Genomic DNA, 20861 nt, shown 5'->3' on the forward strand with positions numbered 1-20861 from the left:
ACCGTCGTCCTCCCGAATGCGATCATAGTTATGATTGAGTGTCTAGCGGAATATTAAAGTCCTGTGCTGCACATGTTAGCCCTGTATTTTACCATATTGATAATTTTTCCTTTTGGAATGGTCAGTTTCCTAAACGATTAAAGTACTCAGAAGTAAAGCTGCTTTATAAAAAAGGAAAAAGGGAGAGAGGGATACAGTAGAAAATTTTAGACCTATTTCTATGCCACCAGTGTTTGCTAAAGTTATTGAAAAGACTTTGTATGTAAGGATCACTGATCATTTTAAATCACACGATTTGCTATCAAATGTACATTTCGGCTTTGAAAGTCTTAACAACTGAAAATGCTATATTCTCTTTCCTATGTGAGGTACTGGATGGGTTAAACAAAAGGTTTCGAACACTAGGCATATTTTTGATTTAATTAAGGTGTTTGATTGCGTTGATCACAAAATATAGCTCCAGAAATTGGACCATTATGGAATATGGGGAGAAGCTCACAATTGGTTCACCTCTTACTTCAGCAACAGACAGCAAAAGCTCATTATTCAAAGAGTTGAGAATGGCTGTGATTTGGGGTCTGAGTGGGGTACGGTCAAGTGGGGGACACCCCAGAAATCAGTGCTCGAACCACTCATGTTTCTTATTTATATAAATGATGTGCCCTCTAGTATTACAGGTAACTCTAAAATATTTCTGTTTGCTGATAACACTAGCTTGGTAGTAAAGGATGTTGTGTGCAACACTGCCACAGTTTGAAATAGTGCACTTCATGACACAAGTTCACTGTTTGTAGAAAATAAACTAACGCTAAATCACAGTAAGACTCAGTTTTTACAGTTTCTAACCCACAACTCACCAAACCCGACATTTTAATTTCACGCAGTGTTCATATATTATCGAAACTGAACAGTTTAAATTTCTGTGTGTTCAGATAGATAGTAAATTGTCGTGGAAAGCCCACGTTCAGGATCTTGTTCAAAGACTTAATGCTGCCATTTGTACTACTAGAACGGTATCTGTAGCGAGTGATCGTTCTACATGAAAATTAGTTTAATTTGCTTATTTTTATTCGCTTATGTCATATGGTATTATATTTTGGGTAACTCCCGTTCTAAGAGGATATTTATGGCTCAGAAACGGGCTGTTCGGGCAATAAGTGGTGTAAGTTTATGAACCTCTTGTCGACCCCTCTTCACAAGTCTGGGTATTTTGACATTGGCCTCTCAATAAATAAATAAATATATATATATCTAAAAACAAAGATGATGTGAATTACCAAATGAAAGTGCTGGCAGGTCGACAGACACACAAACAAACACAAACATACACACAAAATTCAAGCTTTCGCAACAAACTGTTGCCTCATCAGGAAAGAGGGAATGAGAGGGAAAGACGAAAGGATGTGTGTTTTAAGGGAGAGGGTAAGGAATCATTCCAATCCCGGGAGCGGAAAGACTTAGCTTAGGGGGAAAAAAGGACAGGTATACACTCGCGCGCACACACACACACACATATCCATCCACACATATACAGACACAAGCAGACATATTAAAAGACATTCCACGTGGGAAAATATGTCTGCTTGTGGCTGTATGTGTGGATGGATACGTGCGTGTGTGCGAATGTATACCCGTCCTTTTTTCCCCCTAAGGCAAGTCTTTCCGCTCCCGGGATTGGAATGACTCCTTACCCTCTCCCTTAAAACCCACATCCTTTCGTCTTTCCCTCTCCTTCCCTCTTTCCAGATGAGCCAACAGTTTGTTGCGAAAGCTTGAATTTTGTGTGTATGTATGTGTCTATTTGTGTTTCTATCGACCTGCCAGCGCTTTCGTATGGTAAGTCACATCATCTTTGTTTTTAAATATATTTTTCCCGCGTGGAATGTTTCCCTCTATTATATATATATATTGTTCAGGCAGAGCTTTAAGGAATCCTCAGAACCTTAGGCCCCCTACAAAACCTTTCACCTGATTCCATCAACCTCCTGACCCCACTGACATCCCGCACCCCTACCTCCTACCTACTTGCAAAAATTCACAAACCCAAACATCCTGGCTGCCCCATTGTAGCTGGTTACCAAGCCCCCACAGAATGTATCTCTGCCTACGTAGATCAACACCTTCAACCCGTTACATGCAGTCTCCCATCCTTCATCAAAGACACCAACCACTTTCACGAACGCCTGGAATCCTTACCCCATCTGTTACCCCGGGAAACTATCCTTGTAACCATTGATGCCACTTCCTTATACACAAATATCCCGCACGTCCAGGACCTCGCTGCGATGGAGCACTTCCTTTCACACCGATCACCTGCCACCCTACCTAAAACCTCTTTCCTCATTACCTCAGCCAGCTTCATACTATCTCACAACTTCTTCACTTTTGAAGGCCAGACATACCAACAATTAAAGGGAACAGCCATGGATACCAGGATGGCCCCCTCATATGCCAACCTATTTATGGGTCGCTTAGAGGAAGCCTTCTTGGTTACCCAGGCCAGCCAACCCAAAGTTTGGTACAGATTTATTGATGACATCTTCATGATCTGGACTCTCAGTGAAGAAGAACTCCAGAACTTCCTCTCCAACCTCAACTCCTTTGGTTCCATCAGATTCACCTGGTCCTACTCCAAATCCCATGCCACTTTCCTTGACGTTGACCTCCATCTGTCCAATGGCCAGCATCACAAATCCGTCCACATCAAACCCACCAACAAGCAACAGTACCTCCATTATGACAGCTGCCACCCATTTCATATCAAACGGTCCCTTCCCTACAGCTTAGGTCTTTGTGGCAAGCGAATCTGCTCCAGTCCTGAATCCCTGAACCATTACACCAACAACCTGAAAACAGCTTTCGCATCCCGCAACTACCCTCCCGACCTGGTACAGAGCCACTTCCTCGTCCCCTCAGACCCAGAATCCCCCACAGAAGAACCACAAAAGTGCCCCACTTGTGACAGGATACTTTCCGGGACTGGACCAGACTCTGAATGTGGCTCTCCAGCAGGGATACGACTTCCTCAGATCCTGCCCTGAAATGAGATCCATCCTTCATGAAATCCTCCCCACTCCGCCAAGAGTGTCTTTCCGCCGTCCACCTAACCTTCGTAACCTGTTAGTTCATCCCTATGAAATCCCCAAACCACCTTCCCTACCCTCTGGCTCCTATCCTTGTAACCGCCCCCGATGCAAAACCTGTCCCATGCACCCTCCCACCACCACCTACTCCAGTCCTGTAACCCGGAAGGTGTACACGATCAGAGGCAGAGCCACGTGTGAAAGCACCCACGTGATTTACCAACTGATCTGCCTACACTGTGATGCATGGCTGTTCCCTTTAATTGTTGGTATGTCTGGCCCTCAAAAGTGAAGAAGTTGTGGGTCAGGATGAAGCTGGCTAAGGTGATGAGGAAAGAGGTTTTAGGTAGGGTGGCAGGTGATCGGTGTGAAAGGAAATGCTCCATCGCAGCGAGGCCCTGGACGTGCGGAATATTTGTGTATAAGGACGTGGCATCAATGGTTACAAGGATGGTTTCCGGGGGTAACAGATTGGGTAAGGATTCCAGGCGTTCAAGGAAGTGGTTGGTGTCCTTGATGAAGGATGGGAGACTGCATGTAATGGGTTGAAGGTGTTGATCTACGTAGGCAGAGATACGTTCTGTGGGGGCTTGGTAACCAGCTACAATGGGGCGGCCGGGATGATCATAGTTCATCCCTATGAAATCCCCAAACCACCTTCATCCCTGTTAGTTCATCCCTATGAAATCCCCAAACCACCTTCCCTACCCTCTGGCTCCTATCCTTGTAACCGCCCCCGATGCAAAACCTGTCCCATGCACCCTCCCACCACCACCTACTCCAGTCCTGTAACCCGGAAGGTGTACACGATCAGAGGCAGAGCCACGTGTGAAAGCACCCACGTGATTTACCAACTGACCTGCCTACACTGTGATGCATTCTATGTGGGAATGACCAGCAACAAACTGTCCATTCGCATGAATGGACACAGGCAGACAGTGTTTGTTGGTAATGAGGATCACCCTGTGGCTAAACATGCCTTGGTGCACAGCCAGCACATCTTGGCACAGTGTTACACCGTCCGGGTTATCTGGATACTTCCCACCAACACCAACCTATCCGAACTCCGGAGATGGGAACTTGCCCTTCAGTATATCCTCTCTTCTCGTCATCCGCCAGGCCTCAATCTCCGCTAATTTCAAGTTGCCGCCACTCATACCTCACCTGTCTTTCAACAACTTCTTTGCCTCTACACTTCTGCCTCGACTGACATCTCTGCCCAAACTCTTTGTCTTTAAATATGTCTGCTTGTGTCTGTATGTGTGGATGGATATGTGCGTGTGTACGAGTGTATACCTGTCCTTTTTTCCCCCTAAGGTAAGTCTTTCCGCTCCCGGGATTGGAATGACTCCTTACCCTCTCCCTTAAAACCCACTTCCTTTCGTCTTCCCCTCTCCTTCCCTCTTTCCTGATGAGGCAACAGTCTGTTGCGAAAGCTTGAATTTTGTGTGTATGTTTGTGTTTGTTTGTGTGTCTATCGACCTGCCAGCGCTTTTGTTCGGTAAGTCACCTCATCTTTGTTTTTATATATAATTTTTCCCACGTGGAATGTTTCCTTCCATTATATTAATATAACCTTCTGTTATACATCATTACAAGGAGTATTTAAAAAGGTTTTTTTTCACTCAAAAACAAGTTCAGAGATGTTCAATATGGCCCCCTCCAGACACACGAGCAATATCAACCCGATACTCCAACTCGTTCCACACTCTCTGTAGCATATCAGGCGTAACAGTTTGGATAGCTGCTGTTGTTTCTCGTTTCAAATCATCAATGGTGGCTGGGAGAGGTGGCCGAAACACCATATCCTTAACATACCCCCATAAGAAAAAATCGCAGGGGGTAAGATCAGGGCTTCTTGGAGGCCAGTGATGAAGTGCTCTGTCACGGGCTGCCTGGCGACCGATCCATCGCCTCAGGTAGATGACGTTCAGGTAGTTACGGACAGATAAGTGCCAATGTGGTGGCGCTCCATCCTGCTGAAATATGAATTGTTGTGCTTCTTGTTCGAGCTGAGGGAACAGCCAATTCTCTAACATCTCCAGATACTGTAGTCCAGTTACAGTAGCACCTTCGAAGAAAAAGGGACCAAAAACTTTATTGGCTGAAATGGCACAATACCAACGTTTAATACACCACCTATCAGGAGGTTTAACACCATACTTCATTCGAAATGCACGCTGAACAACTGTCGTCGATTCACTTCTGCCGTACTCAATAACACAAAAAGCTTTCTGTTGAGCGGTCGCCATCTTAGCATCAACTGACACTGACGCCTTGTCAACAGTGCCTCAAGCGAACAAATGTACAATTAAATGAAACTTTATAGCTCCCTTAATTCGCCGACAGATAGCGCTTAGCTCTGCCTTTTGTCGTTGCAGTGTTTTAAATTCCTAAAGTTGTGGTATTCTTTTTGAATCACCCTGTACTTGTAACATAAGAACTTCTGAAAATACTTTTTGCTCACAGACAAACTTTTTTTATTCTGAATTTTCAATAGGCCTATAGTAATGTTCTAGTAATTTGGTTCTGTGAGAATGCCCATGTAAAGTAGTACTTATCTACAGAAATACTCTAACTCAGATGTATATGAAGATTTTGATACGGAATTTTCTTCAGAAGTTCAGAGAGAGATGTACTTAACAAGAATGAATTTATTTAAGCAATAAAGCTACAAAGAAAATTACAAAAAATTAATATAACAACAAAAACAATCAATTTTTGACAAAACAATTTACTTGAATACACACAAAAATCTACTTACCAAGCTGTGGCATAACACACACATAAAAGAAGTTATAAGAAGGCAAGCTTTTGGAGCCAGTGGCTTCTCCTCAAAGCAGAAGGATTGGAGGGAAAGGAAGAGGGTTGAAGGAAAAGGACTGAAGAGCTCTAGGAAAAAGGGTAGATTTCGGGAAAGTCACCCAGAACCACATATCAAGGGAGACTTACCAAACAGAACAAGGAAGAAAGACTGACTTTTGGGGACTGCACAGGACAAGATTTGGAAACCTGAGAGCTTAAACATGGAGGACAGGATAATATACAAGACTGAGATAACTGCTTAAACATTGTACAAGAGTTAGTAAGAGCGAAAAGCTAAGTGAATTGTATATAACAGTGGTGGGAGAGGGACAGCCAAAAATAGAAAGGTAAGAAAATAAAAGCTGTAGAAAACTAAAACAGATTGAAGAAAGGAGTAGATACTGTGAAGAAATGCTGAGAATGAAGAATTTAATGTAAGCTACGACCAGGTGGATAGCGAGAACCGAGGAGATGCTGTAGCGATAGTTCCCACCTGCAGAGTTCTGGGAAACTGGTGTCTGGGGGAAGAATACAGATGGCACTTGTGCTGAAACAGCACTGAGGTCATGACTGTCATGTTATAGAGCATGCTCTGCAACAGGATACTGCGGTCACCAGCTGTGACATAGTCGCGAATACGAACAGCGATCCAATACTGTCAAATGTGTTTTTACTCCAGTCTTTGATCACAAAATCAATTCTTTTGACGATGACCGGTTTCAGTCCATGATGACCATCCTCAGATCTTTTCTACACCATGTCCTAAAGTGTCCATTATGGCCTTATCACTTTAAGACTGGTGTAGAAAAGATCTGAGGCTGGCCATCACGGACTGAAAAAGTTTCCATTATGGCCTTATCACTTTAGGACATGGTGTAGAAAAGATCTGAGGATGGTCATCACGGACTGAAACTGGTCATCGTCAAAAGAATTGATATTTTGATCAAAGAATGGAATTAAAAAACATTTGAAGATTTTCCATGTTGCCATTACACACCATCTGCCTATGCCCATTCGTCCTAACAGATAATTTGGAGGTAGTCATGCCAATGTAAAAGGCTGAATAGTGTTTACATAACTGGTATATGACGTGTAGGGCTGGTACAGGTGATGGTGGGACGGCAAGTCTCGCAGCAGGGACGGAACAGGGGTACGAGCCATAGGGTCGGGAGATGGATGCAAAAGGAGCATATGGCCTGACAAGAATATTTCGGAGATTGGGAGGGTGACAAAAAGCTGTTCTAGGTGTGGTGGGCAAAATCTCATCAGACAAAATGGATCTCATCTCAGGGCATCATTTTAGGAACACAAAGTAGCTGATTAATACATTCCAGACCAGGATAATACTGAGCGACCAGTGATGCTCTTCAAAGTTGTTTTTTGGAGGGATCAACAGTAAATTTCACATGGTACTATTACAAATCCCATGACACTTTCCTTGATGTTGATCTTGTCCTCACCGAAGGCCAGCTACACACTTCTGTTCACATTAAACCTACTAACAAGCAACAGTAGTTGCTGAAATTTTGCCCATCCCATCTAGAATAGCTTTTCGTCACCCTACCAATCTCCGCAATACTCTTGTCAGGCCCTATGCTGCTCCTGAATTCATCTCCCTACCCAATGGCTCCTACTCCTCTGACCATCCCCACTGCAAGACTTTCCCTATGCACCCTCCCACCACCACCTATACCAGCCCAGTATCTGGCAAAACATATACTATCAAAGGGAGAGCCACCTGTGAAACAACACGTCATATACCAGCTGTTATGTAAACACTGTTCAGCCTTTTACATTAACGTGACTACCACCAAATTATCAGTTAGGATGAATGATGGTAGGCAGAGGGTGTATACTGGCAACACACAATATCCTGTTGCAGAGCATGCACTACAACAGGACAATCATGACCTCAGTGCTTTTTCACCACACACACTATCTGTATTCTTCCCCCCAGACACCCATTTCTCATAACTCCGCAGGTGGGAACTATCACTACAACATTCCTTGGTCCTCACCACCAACCTGGCTATAATTTTCATAAACTTCTTCCTTGTCCGCATTTCTTCACAGTATCTACTCCTTTCTTCAATCCGTTTTAGTCTTCTACATCTTTCATTTTCTTACCTGTCTATTTTCCCAAGCCCCCCCCCCCCCCTCCCACCTCTGTTACATACAATACACTCAAGCTTTTCACTCTTATTAACTCGTGCATGATGTTTAATCAGAAATCTCTGTCTTTCACATTATCCTGTCTTCCACCATTAAGCTCTCAGGTTTCCAAATCTTCTCCAGTGCATTCCCCAACAATCAGTCTTTTCTTCTCATCTCTCTGGTAAGCCTCCCTATACCTCTCCAGTCCTTTTCCTTCACCCCTCTTCCTTCCCCTTCAACCCTTCTGCCTTAAGAATGAGTTCTACTGGCTCCGAAAGCTTGCCTAATTATAACCTTTTATGTGTGTGTTCTGGTGCAGCTTGGTGAGTACAAAAATATTAGTGTATGACAATTTCCAATTTCTGGAAAACTTACAGGGACATTGGAAAACGTTTATATCATGTTTTGCCGACCTGGCAGAACCTAGTTTTGGTCTTAAGATTCCTGAGGTTATAAGCTAGACTAACAAAATAAGAAAAAAAAATTAATATCTTTTCTGTGAATGGACAAATAAATAGATCAAAAATTAATAAATTCTTTACTGTGATGAAAAATGAGTCATCAGGTCCGACACAGAATGCCTCAGATGCAGAGGTCTCAAAAAGCATATTTAAATATCAACTATTATAGGCAAATTAATCTTAAGTGTGAAAATTAATTTAATTTTATTAATTAAGTGAATTTTGAAACAATGTAGTATATCCTCTGCAGCAAACCACCAGCTCAAAGAGATAAAGTGTTCTGTGCGTTTGCAATAGCTTGCTTGAAACCTGTGCATATATGAAAGCACTGCAACAATCCCTGCCATGTACTGTTGATCATCGCCGATATGCAACAATCAGTCTGTTTGTCCTCAGTTCCTGTTTGTGTTTCTGTTAGATGGTCATACTTGTTTGTGGCCCAACCATTTATAATTCTGTTGGTAACGTCTTATATTTTTTTAACCAAAGTACTGATTACTTAGTTACTATGGAAAATATCAAATCAAATAGTGTTGGAAAATTACTTGCAACAATGTATCACTTGACAGCCTACACACCAGTTTTTAAAAACTCTTCAAAAATTTTCAGAGCTGAGTGGAGACCAGCAAGATCTGACAGTGTTACAGTCCAGTATTAACTTTCCAGATGATCAAGAAAGAAGTACATGTAGACATCACAGTTACTATCCCTTCAGGTTTTTGAAAGCCATCAAAGAACTTGATGTAATCCTTCCAAAACATACAACCAGATAGTTTAAAAAATCCTTTAAAGTCAGTAAGTTTAGCATTGTCTAAATCATTAAGTGTTGGGAAAATCTTCGCCAAACCAGGAAAGCTTTGTACAACATATCATAAATGACACGGAGGTGAAATTTCAAGAGTCAGTGCTAAAAAGTCGAAGTTTCAAGCATGCAAACAAAATTTTATAATGACATGACTGTGCGACTTGACATAGAATGACCCAATGATACTCTGCATGGATATATTAAAACCAACCAAATTTTGGGATGAATAGCATATATAAGAAAAATACAAGAAGTCCTTAGAAATATTCACATTTTCAGGACGAGTTAAGACACAGTCACCTCATACAAAAGACAATATTCTATAACACCTCTCCCACTATCAGACACTTAAACTAGAATAAGACATAAACATTAGAATAAAGTCTGGAATCCTTGACTATCTTCATAAGAACCCCTCTAAATTACCACCAAAAGGCCACAAGTGCCACCCCAGGCAATATGGTGAGACATATCCAATGATGTATAACATGAACTATATCTTATAATTCATCCTACAGGTGCTGTAACTGAAGACAGAACGCATCGCCTTATGTTTAGTATGCTTGTACATTTTTCTATTATCAGTTGGCAACAATGCGTAAAAACACAGAAATGCAAAATGTCACAGCATGAATTTCTTCGGGCCAACGATTAATCATGCGAAGCTGCTATCAAACATTAATTCATTTCCGTGTCTGGTCAGCATTTCCAAAAAATAGCAGCTGCAATAGCTTTGTCATTTCCTCCGTAAACATCTTGTATCATGCACAGGTTGTCCATGAAGGGGCATACAAGTAGATGGCTTGGATCTTCTTCAGCCCTGAAGTCGCAAAAGGTGTCAGCGCTCGCAGGAAGAATTCCCCATTTCTTCAGGTTGGTCTTGTATCGGGGAATGCCCACTCTTAGGCGGCTGAGGGACCTCCACACAGGGTATTGTAGGTTTGCACCAGGAGCTAGTTGTTCTTTTGGTGAGATGTCTACGGGCAGTAGGCTCTTCCATGTTACAAGACTAACTGCCTCTGGTGCTCCCTCCAGTGGCGCACGCCTAGCAAGGAAACTATTGGGGGATTTAAGGCGGGATCTTGCTACCTGATGACCATACAGAGGATGTCAGTGGTCATTCTCCTGCTTTGTTCTCTCATTGCAGCAATGGCCCTCTGGATGTTGGGTGGGGCTATTCCAACAATCGGATACAATTTCTGGTGTTGGCTCAACTTGCTTAGCATGAGCTGAAACGTTCCACACAGGAGCAGCATGCTCAGCAGCTGATCCACAAAGTGCAAGTGCGGAAGTCCTTAGGAGGTGCGGTTTAGCTCTACAACTGCTGCCAATCAGCTTCTTAAGTATCCCACTGTGAGAAATGACTTTCTGTTTCACGTTTCGACATTACTGCCTGTACGTTAGAGCCCTGTCCAGTGTGACACCTAGGTAGACTGGTGTTGGGCAATGTTTCAGTTGTTCTCCTCGCCACGTGATGTCCAGCTTTTGCAGCGCTTCTGATTCATATGTGGATGCGCTCACTTGAGTTTTACTGGGATTGGGCTTCACTTCATGATAAATATTTGTGTCCTACATGTCACACAACCAACTTCACTGAAGAGCTATATAGTGTGCAAAACCAATCATAACATCAATGCAATAGCTGAGGATCGATATCTGTGGGCAGGGATGACTTGTAGAATTAGAGAAGGAAGGCACGAGGGGCACCATATAAAAGTTACAGAAGGGTCAACTGAAAATTGCGATCCTATACCTCTGCTTTGACCTATGTGCTGTGCAGCGTCATGGTGGCATGATAGTTTTGCGATCGGTCATGCTTGTAGATGGTGTGTTCTAGTATTTGGTGGTGCTCTCGTGTTTGATGTTCATTTCTCAAAGCCATTAGTTAGGTATCTTAGAGAGTGACCTTGTTAGGGGAGTGTTTAAGGTTTTCATTAGAAGAGTTTATGCTGGTTCAACAATGAGTTATTCGGATTTTGCATATTTTAGGTGATGCAGTCAGGCTTTTGTTTGGTATTGCTAGTGTTGTGTGTCCCATAGTCGCAAATTTAATAGTGTTTCTTCTTTTTGGCAGTAACGGCTATGACAGAAATTTATGAGCTGGTAATTGCTTGTTGAAACGATGAAATGACAAGTTCCTACAGTTATTTTATTCTGTTTTTAGGTGTGTGTGTGTGTGTGTGTGTGTGTGTGTGTGTGTGTGTGTGTGTGTGCTGTCTAGATTTATGCGACAGTGACTTTGGTTGGTAAGTACTTTTTGTGGTTTTATTTGCATTTTAGTGATGTGTGTATGATGTATTAGTATGTTTGTAGTTGTCTGTGTATATCTAAGTTGATCATTATGCAAGTTTTCAGAAATTTAGGAGTTTTCTTGTTAGTGGTTGGTAATCGTGTCAAACTGTGGTTGATAAGTATTGTGGATACTAGATTTACCATCACTGTTTAGGTTATATTTCTGATATCCATTACATGAGTAAGTTTTTGTTTGTTGTACTGTGGGCTTTCACACAGAAACGGTAAGTGAAGATTTCAAAAACGGATATGATGATTTGATACTGCAGGTTTCATTTTAGCAACCATATAGGTCAAGTAAAATTTGCAGCATCCGTCTCAGGAGTTGTGTGCAGGTTCATGCTACCAAGGACTATGTCTGAGCTATACAGGTTACGTAAAATTTGTGATACCGGGTTTTCGAGTTGTGTGCGAGTTCATGGCTACATAGATCAAATTCATGACACCAATGGTGTTTGTTTTTGCATTTTTGTTGTTGTGTTGAATATTTCTTGTGATTGATTTTTTGGGTTAATATTTATTTTGGAATACTGTCACTATTATCGACATAAATTTAGTTTGTACCCACAAAAAACCCTCTACTTTCTGTGGTTGTACCAGCAGTTTCATTTTATTGCTGGAGTTAAACCTTTCACATGGTTTTGCAAGTTTGCCAGTCTGTTCAGGGGTGTAATGAGTAGCATCATGCTCACCACATTGTATATGATTAAAATCTGCCATCTTGATGATGTTATGGATCAAAGCAGTAGAGCAGAATCTCAACATTCGGTAATCCTGTTCCAGAAACATTCCATTTCAACTACAACAGCTCCACACTAATACTAACAAGTCATAAGTATTGTAAATTAATGCCTACCACAAAAATGACATATCCAAATAATGTCAACATCTGTGACATGATGTTAAGTCATCACTCAACTTATACATACCTGGCTACCATCTTGATTAGGCGCTTTAAATATTGTCTTCAGAGCTTGATTATCAACTGCTACATTATTGTGAGATTTTGTAGCATGTGTTTGTACTAATTTAATCACTTGGGGCTGACCTATGAGGAATAAAATGTATTAGTACAGTATCAGATTTAGTGCATTAACATAGTACTGTCCTTATTACTAGTAACATTTTTGACAAGACAGCCTTATTCTGATTAAAAGTAATTGTTTGTTGACATTTTTATGTGGCATGACAGCTGCTATTTGCAAATAGGTTAAGGCTCAACCAAATCGGGTGGAGTGGAGTGGGGGGCTGCTTGTACAGAAGAAACAGACTGATTGCCCTTAGTGATCAACAGTAATCATGTAAAATTTGAAATTTTCCCAGCGAATCAACGACTCAAAAAGATTTCCGGCTTGCAGCCGGTCGTCGTAAACTTCATTGCACGACATTTTGGCTGGACAACTGCCAGCCATCTTCAGGTGACCCGAACGAGGACTGACGAAGACACTCTCTGCTCCAGCTTATACAGTGGGCCCTTCTGTCGCTGCGACTGGAACACGTGCGCGGCAGTACTATCAGCACACTATATAAGCTGGAGCGGAGTGTCTTCGTCAGTCCTCGTTCAAGCCACCTGAAGATGGCTGGCAGTTGTTCAGCCGAAATATCGTGCATTGAAGTTTACGACGACCAGCTGCAAGCCCGAAATCTTTTTGAACAGTAATCACATAGGCCACAGATTACCAAGTGCATCAGCTGTTGTGAATAACTGCAGGTGAATTAACTCTTTGTAGTGACACACTGGCAATTGCAACAGTTCCTACGTTAGAGCTCCAAAGTGTTAAAGAGTTAATTAACAAGTAACTTTAATCAGGCTCTAGAACAGCTTCCCGTACAAAATAAAAGCAAAGTAAAGTATGAAATGAATAATCTACTTGGGTAGATTTTCATAAGTATAAAATAAAAATGACATGTGGAATGCAAGATAATATTCTAATACTGACAATGGCCACTGTGTGAGAGGCTACAACTGTGTACATTTTAAGAAAAGTGGGTTGAAGTTACATGCTGGACCCCCTTGAAATCTTGGTTGTGTAGCATAGCTTGAAGTCTTAATTAGGTTGGAAGCTGACAATCTCGGGAAGCTAACAAATGTTAAAGCAAAAAATCTGGTCACGGTGACAAACTGACTTGCAGCGAAGCCTAATGTTTATGCCTACAGGTATGTCATACTGAAAAATGTCATTTTTTAAAAAAGTGTATTTTTTCAATTTCAGCTGCACAGTACAAATAGTTGAAAACTTTTTTGATTGCAGATATTATGCAAACAGTGTATCATGGCAGTCATCTGCTACTGTAAACAAATTAAAACTTTGACTGTCCAAGGTAAGGGGGGTGATACGAGGGAATAAGCCCTCCCTATCTGTCGCCATTCTGTGCTTCCATGAAAGCAGAACTGACATAATGGTCATACGGATTATTGATTTCTTGTCTTGCGGTGAGAGTCTCATTTAAATCCTTTTATGCACCAGGATTAGTCTCCTCACTCATTTCAAAATGAGAAAAAAAGAAGAAGACCACAACTGGCAACTCAAAGCAAATTGTAGACACAAAGCATTTGTTAGTTGCTACAGTGCAACTGTTTGCTGCGGTTGGTAATGGTAGTTGAGGCCCGACCTCTACCGGTATCTTATTCACACATAGTTCAAAACACTCCCCAACTAATACTGCCACGATGTAGTGTCCGCAGAAGAATGATCATCTTCATTACAACACTGCCATTCTAATAATACCAAAGTGTTCATTGTTGGAAATCAATCAAATCTTTTGGTAAAAGTTATACGCCTGGAGTTATAAAAAACCAAATCGAACATTCTAGCATCAAGCCTTGGATGACTATTTCTAATAGCATAAAACATGTTACTGAAATCAATTCATGTTGCAGAGACATACAATTCTACAGGTATCACCTGCAACCTGTTCACAAACTTAATCTTTACTGTGATTTCAGGAATCGCCTATATATGTTTCATTAATATTCATTTTTTTTATACATCCCACAGAGCAGTGACTTTCCAGCTTTGTAACGGGCCAGCCCCTTTCAATGTAAAGAGACTCCAACAGCACATGCACTACTCGCAGGCTGTGTGCTGGGATGGAGGCTGTGCTCATTGTACACCAAAAGGAACACGTCTTACATCCTTTAGTGAAGGAATACTTATTTAACAATCCAAGAGACACATTCACATATCCATCTCATAGTTTGTTTTAATAAAGATATTCTTTTTGCCATTTTATACCTCAAAATCCTAGCCCTCCCCTTCTTCCCATTCCCCAGACAATGTACCACCCTCTCAGGGTAATGTATTCACACACACACACACACACACACCCCTACAGTTTGAAGTGTGTGTTTTGTTATTCTTTGTTATGTAACTCTAGGATGATCATATACATATGATCAAAACTAGTGCTGAATCATTTTTCACATGCAACCGAGATTGTAAAAACAAGTTTTACTCTCCTTCTGAATACTCTCTGTTCTCCTGTCATTTTTTGTTGATGCATCAAATTGCCACTAGTGCGTTCGTCCCAACTGCCAACCACTCTATGCATTTAATTGAACATCTATTTACATCAAGGATATTTGTTTGGGCAGTGTATTAGTTCACACCATAAGGGAGCAATTGAAAACGAATTGCACATATCCTAGTTACGACACAGTTCAATTTCTCACAGATCACATCCTGAATCCACAGCAATTACAATAAAACACAAATGTAAAAAATCTGTCATTGTGGGTGCACAAAACAACAATTTAAGCTGCTCTAATTGCAAAATAAATTTCTCTCGCATGATTTTGATAGCAGCACGAGACATCAAAACCGGGAACAGAACAAATATCCTAGTTGACAGGATTGTGATAAATAAACTACAAGCAGCACTGAATGCTGAGTGTACAAAACATTTATTGTGTGTCATGTAAGTGAGCAGAGGGCTTGGACATTGGTCTGATTGCCAATGATACAGAAGAAGTGTAGGTCTACTGTAATGTTTATCAAACTACTTTGATGGGACCAACAACACTGGCAGTGCAATACAATTATCAACAAATGTGAAGGTCATCTCAGCTGGCTGAGATGTCATTACTGCATGGTACAACCATGCAGGTTTCAAACACTATGCATATTTTTTGATTTAACTAAGGTGTTTGATTGTGGTGATCACAAAATATAGCTCCAGAAGTTGGACCATTATGGAATATGGGGAGAAGCTCACAATTGGTTCACCTCTTACTTCAGCAACAAGTCATCATTCAAAGTGTTGAGAATGGCCGAGATTTGGGGTCTGTATGGGGTACAGTCAAATGGGGGATGCCCCAGAAATCAGTGCTGGGACCACTCATCTTTCTTATTTATATAAATGATATTACGGGTAACTAAAATATTTGTTTGCTGATGACACTAGCTTGGTAGTAAAGGATGTTGTGTGCAACATTGGCTCAGTTTCAAATAGTGCAGTTCATGACAAGTTCATGGCTTGCAGAAAATAAACTAACGCTAACTCACAGTAAGACTCAGTTTTTACAGTTTCTAACCCACAACTCAACAAGACCCGACATTTTAATTTCACACAGTGGTCATATTATCAGTGAAACTGAACAGTTTAAATTTCTATGTGTTCAGATAGATAGTAAATTGTAGTGGAAAGCCCACGTTCAGGATCTTGTTCAAAGACTAAATGCTGCCATTTGTACTATTAGAACAGTATCTGAAGTGAGCGATCGTTCTACATGAAAATTAGTGTAATTTGCTTATGTCATATGGTATTATATTAATTCCCATTCCAAGAGGATATTTTTGGCTCAGAAACGGGCTGTTCAGGCAATAAGTGGTGTAAGTTCACGAACCTCTTGTCGACCCCTGTTCACGAGTCTGGGTATTTGGCAGTGGCCTCTCAATATATATATTCCTTACTGTCATTTCTTGTTAACAATATTAGCTTATTCCCAAGAATAAGCAGCATCCACTCAGTTAATACTCGGCAGAGATCAAACCTGCATTTGGATCGCATTTCCTAACTCTTGTGCAGAAAGGTGTGCAGTATACTGCTGCATCCATTTTCAATAAACTTTCAATCACTAGACTTCAGAAATGTTTGCAGTAATCCACATGCTTTCAAATCAAAACTGATGAGTTTCCTCATGGGTCACTCCTTTTATACTGTCGAGGAGTTCCTTGAAAAATTAACCCAATTCTTGTTGTACTGTGGACTGCATTTACTTAAACTTATGGCTTGACTTTCTTCGGTTTATAAACATTTTATTTTTACCTGTTATTGCTTTTATGTTGTAACTTCATGTACTGGCATGTACCATGACCTTGAAGATTTATTCCTCAATTTGGTCCTACGGAACTTGACGTGTAAATAAAATAAATAGAAGAGATTTGTTTCACAGTATTGAAAATGAAGTGCTCTTAGCATTTAAGGTATGCATATTAGAGTCCATATTTACTAGACTTTCTTTTCTTTTGTTAGTCCATACAACCAGCTTTGAAAGTTTGTTGGAGTCCTGGCTCACCCTATTTGTCCTACGAGACATTACTTCTGAAATCATCTTATACATTACAATTAGCTTATTTATTAATGGAAACACCAACAGTTAATCGTACATGTAGTCACACTACTGTCAACTGTCTTGCTCCACTGGCAAGACCAATTCCTTTCAGATAACCTAAGTTAAGCACTGTTGGGCTTGGCTAGCACTTGAACAGACGGTCGGCTAAGTCTGCCGAGTGCTGTTGGCAAGTGGGGTGCATTCAGCCGTTGTGAGGCCAAGTAGCTACTAGATAGAGAAGTAATTGCTTCAGCCACAACATAAGCTGTCAACGGCAGAAGACCAGCATCCAGTGAGCCAATCGACTGAGGTCATTACTGCAGAGTAGTATGGCTCCACTGCGGGAGAACAGCTGGGTATTAAATTTTGCAAATGGGATCTGCTAGTTTTAGTACCAGTAGTTTAGGCAACCAACTGCAGTATAAGACAGACATTCTGAGAATCCACAATCTGGAGATCGCAACCAGATTCAGATTATGTTTTTCTTTCTGTGAGGGTTAATAAGCGTTGGTGCTTCGCTTTTGCTTTATATTAATTCATCGTTGGGTTTGGTAGCCAGAGTGATAGTGGCCTCCTCTTTAACATTGGCTGTGGCAACATCTTGATCTGCAGGGTATACGGAGATAGGCCTATAAGTTAGGTGAAAAGGGGATAACTCAGTTTCCAAGCCAACAAATGTTAATGCGCAATAAAGTCAGTGGTAACAAACTGAAAGGAAGCCAAGAAGGTGCATGTACATTCATAATCAGAAATAAATCAAGCTAAAAAATGCTAAAATCTCCAAAATTTAAAATATTAGGAAAGACTATTGAATCTAAGTAATAGGTCTTCGCAGGTGTGTTGCATTATGAAAACTGGATAATTAGTGCTAAAGGCTACAACAATGAAAAGTAAAATGCGAATACAAAAATTACCAAGCTTTCTACTATGAAAGTTGGGCTTACCAGTAAGTACATAAAAAAAACTTTAATGCCTACTGGTTACATGTGCTCTAGATCAACAAAAACAGCTAGTGGTACACTGAATTCACTTCAACAAAAAAATATTCTAATACTTGGGGCTAAGACATGAACATGTACCTCTAATTTTATTACGAGATTCTAAATGTGTCCATTACATTCTTGGGGTAAAAAACACATGGTAGTCAAACTGTAGCAGCACACATGGAAAAACTCTGCGAAATTTTTGTGAAATGTTGTCCAGCAAGAGCTTATACAGAATTTCCACTAAACTTATTTATTTACTCGATAGGTTCACACGTATGCCTAATGCACAGGGCCATGTCACCACGTTGTTATTTAGTGAAATACGTCATTTTCTCTCATTATGCCTCAAGGACCCAAGTTAACCGATGCTATTATTGTTAGTAAACTCGATAATTTACCACGAAACACTCCAATAGTTACACTTCAGTTTGGGAAAGCATTATTGTGATGTCCCTAGCAGGTTCTTAAGTTTAGTTTCTACTGTAAGCAGGCTGCAAGAAGATTGTCACAGCCATCTTACATGTTCACAGTAAACATGTGTTGCACCCAATGAAAACAAATTAGAAGCGTCGGACATTCTGAAACCACAACATATGACTCCCAATAAACACTTTGGCCGCCCCCTCTTGGAATACTGCACTGATTTTCAAAACCTCACCATACACATTTTAACAACGGCAATCCGAGAGTACACAAAAAAAAACAATCTATGGATTTATGACTTCATTTTAAGAGTGTCAGTATCATACAACAGATACGTTAAGTCACGCATTAGTTTGTTACAAACAACGGATTACAAACAGTTCCAGAATAGGAGTCGATTTCAACTGATTGACGATACAATATAGAACTTCGTTTATGAATTGAGAATGAATCATTTCATTAATAGACAGAACATGTTTACCCGTCGTGTATATGCTGTACCTTGCACGGCAAAAATCTTGCCTTAAGAAAAATCCTGCAGACGTTCACTGAATGTTTTCATAAATTACAAAAGATGCAAACATGTGTTTCTTTCATTATTCAATACCCGCAGTCAACGTCTCAGCACATAGAAATGTATACAAATTTATCCACGAACGAAAATAGCGCTGTTCCTCACAAGTTAAGTAGGATAACGTTCTTCAACAAGCGATACGTGGTTACCAGCGACTGTTGATCTACCGACTTTGCTTGCTGCGTGGGCGTCAACTGAAAGTGCATAGCGTCGGTACCGTAACACATCTTGGATATAAAAACCTTCGACAATCCATCTTCAAGTGAAAGGTGGTAAGACAACACCATCCACAACGTATCACGTCGGTAATGCGAACTATGTTCGTCTTTTAAGACTCGCATGCACTGTGAATGTTTCAGTACGTACCATTCGAATCATGAATCAGAAAATTCACTGTATTGTTTTGCTGGGTCATTATGGGACTCCTGACACTTTAATGGTATAAAAAATTGCTTCAAGCAGTTTGTCAGTTCTTTCAAAATCAATTGGTCATTTCGCCAACGATCAGGTCAGCCTTCTTCGATGCTGCAAAATGGCGACTGCAAACGCTCAACATTTCTCCACTCTTTCTCACTGTTCACACTAAAATACTGTCTCCTCTTCGAATACAGCGTAGCCAAAACATACACGTTTCACATAGTTACGCTTCAACCGTTACTTTACATTTCAAAATCGAGCACAGAACTTCGTACAAAATACCACCCTTTCGAGTACCTACACCTGAGATGAGCTTGGCGGCAGGCACAATGCTAAACAGCTGGTTGGTCGGACGAAGTCACGTGGTGCTAGGTACTTCCGGTTAAAAGGAACGATGAAAACTGAACCGGAAGTTGATAATGGGGATCGTTTTTCATTGGTTAGTTTATCCTATTATTCCTTGTTTGTTCCGTGCGTTAGTAGGAACCGGCAAAATGGTAGAAGAGTTGTCAGTGACGCTGCCAGACAATGTTTTGGAAGTTATATTTTCTTATTTGGACCTTCACGATCTAAGAAACTGCTCACTCGTGTGCAAGAATTGGTACAGGTTTTTGAATGATGAAAATAATGACGTGTGGCGCTTACATTGCATAAGAAAATTGGCGGAGGAAGCCCTTAAGTCAGATTTACTTTCTTCTGTGCCAACGTATAAAGCAAAGTTGCGTGCGTTTTATCATGCATGGAATCCAAATGACTGTTCGAGGAACGTTTATATCAAACCTAATGGATTTACACTTCATCGCAACCCTGTCGCGCAAAGTACGGACGCTGCCAGAGGAAAAATTGGCTTTAGGCATGGGAGGCATGCATGGGAAGTCATATGGGAAGGTCCACTTGGAACCGTAGCTGTAATTGGAATTGCAACGAAAGAAGCGCCGCTCCAGTGCCATGGCTACGTCGCTCTTTTGGGTTCTGATGATCAGAGCTGGGGCTGGAACTTAGTGGATAATCATCTACTTCATAATGGAGATTCGCAAGGAAACTATCCACTACTGAACAACGCTCCTAAATATCAGGTTTGTGCACAAGATTAAACGCTAATATTTTGCGTGAGTATGATGCTGGCAGATGTTGGGATGCAAATGCAGTAGATCTAATGTATTTATATATGTAACCACCTGTCTGTGTTATCAATTTGTGTTGAACTGTTGTACATAGCCTTGAATCATTTATGAAGACATTAATATTTCTCCTGGACCCCATACCTCACACTCATTGCCTCCCACATGCTTGCTCCCTCTTTATCT

At 40.9% G+C, this 20861-nt stretch overlaps 2 protein-coding genes across 2 annotated transcripts in view; one reads left to right on the top strand and one right to left on the bottom strand.

The window, feature by feature from the left end:
* Nucleotides 1-19876, bottom strand: part of LOC126458484 (transcription factor Dp-1) — a 198406-nt gene extending 178530 nt beyond the window's left edge. Inside the window, exons 1-2 of the mRNA XM_050095576.1 lie at nt 19504-19876; nt 12530-12648 (exon numbers count right to left, since the gene is read on the bottom strand). Coding sequence (XP_049951533.1) covers nt 12530-12648; nt 19504-19552 — 168 coding nt within the window. The 5' untranslated portion in view covers nt 19553-19876. The remainder of the gene's footprint in view (nt 1-12529; nt 12649-19503) is intronic.
* Nucleotides 19877-20037: 161 nt separating this feature from the next.
* The window catches only part of LOC126458485 (F-box/SPRY domain-containing protein 1), a 73443-nt gene continuing 72619 nt past the window's right edge, over nt 20038-20861 (top strand). Inside the window, exon 1 of the mRNA XM_050095577.1 lies at nt 20038-20630. Within this exon, the coding sequence (XP_049951534.1) occupies nt 20049-20630 (582 nt within the window). The 5' untranslated portion in view covers nt 20038-20048. The remainder of the gene's footprint in view (nt 20631-20861) is intronic.

Source organism: Schistocerca serialis, chromosome 2, assembly GCF_023864345.2.
Source record: "Schistocerca serialis cubense isolate TAMUIC-IGC-003099 chromosome 2, iqSchSeri2.2, whole genome shotgun sequence".
In the NCBI taxonomy this organism is placed as follows: domain Eukaryota; kingdom Metazoa; phylum Arthropoda; class Insecta; order Orthoptera; family Acrididae; genus Schistocerca; species Schistocerca serialis.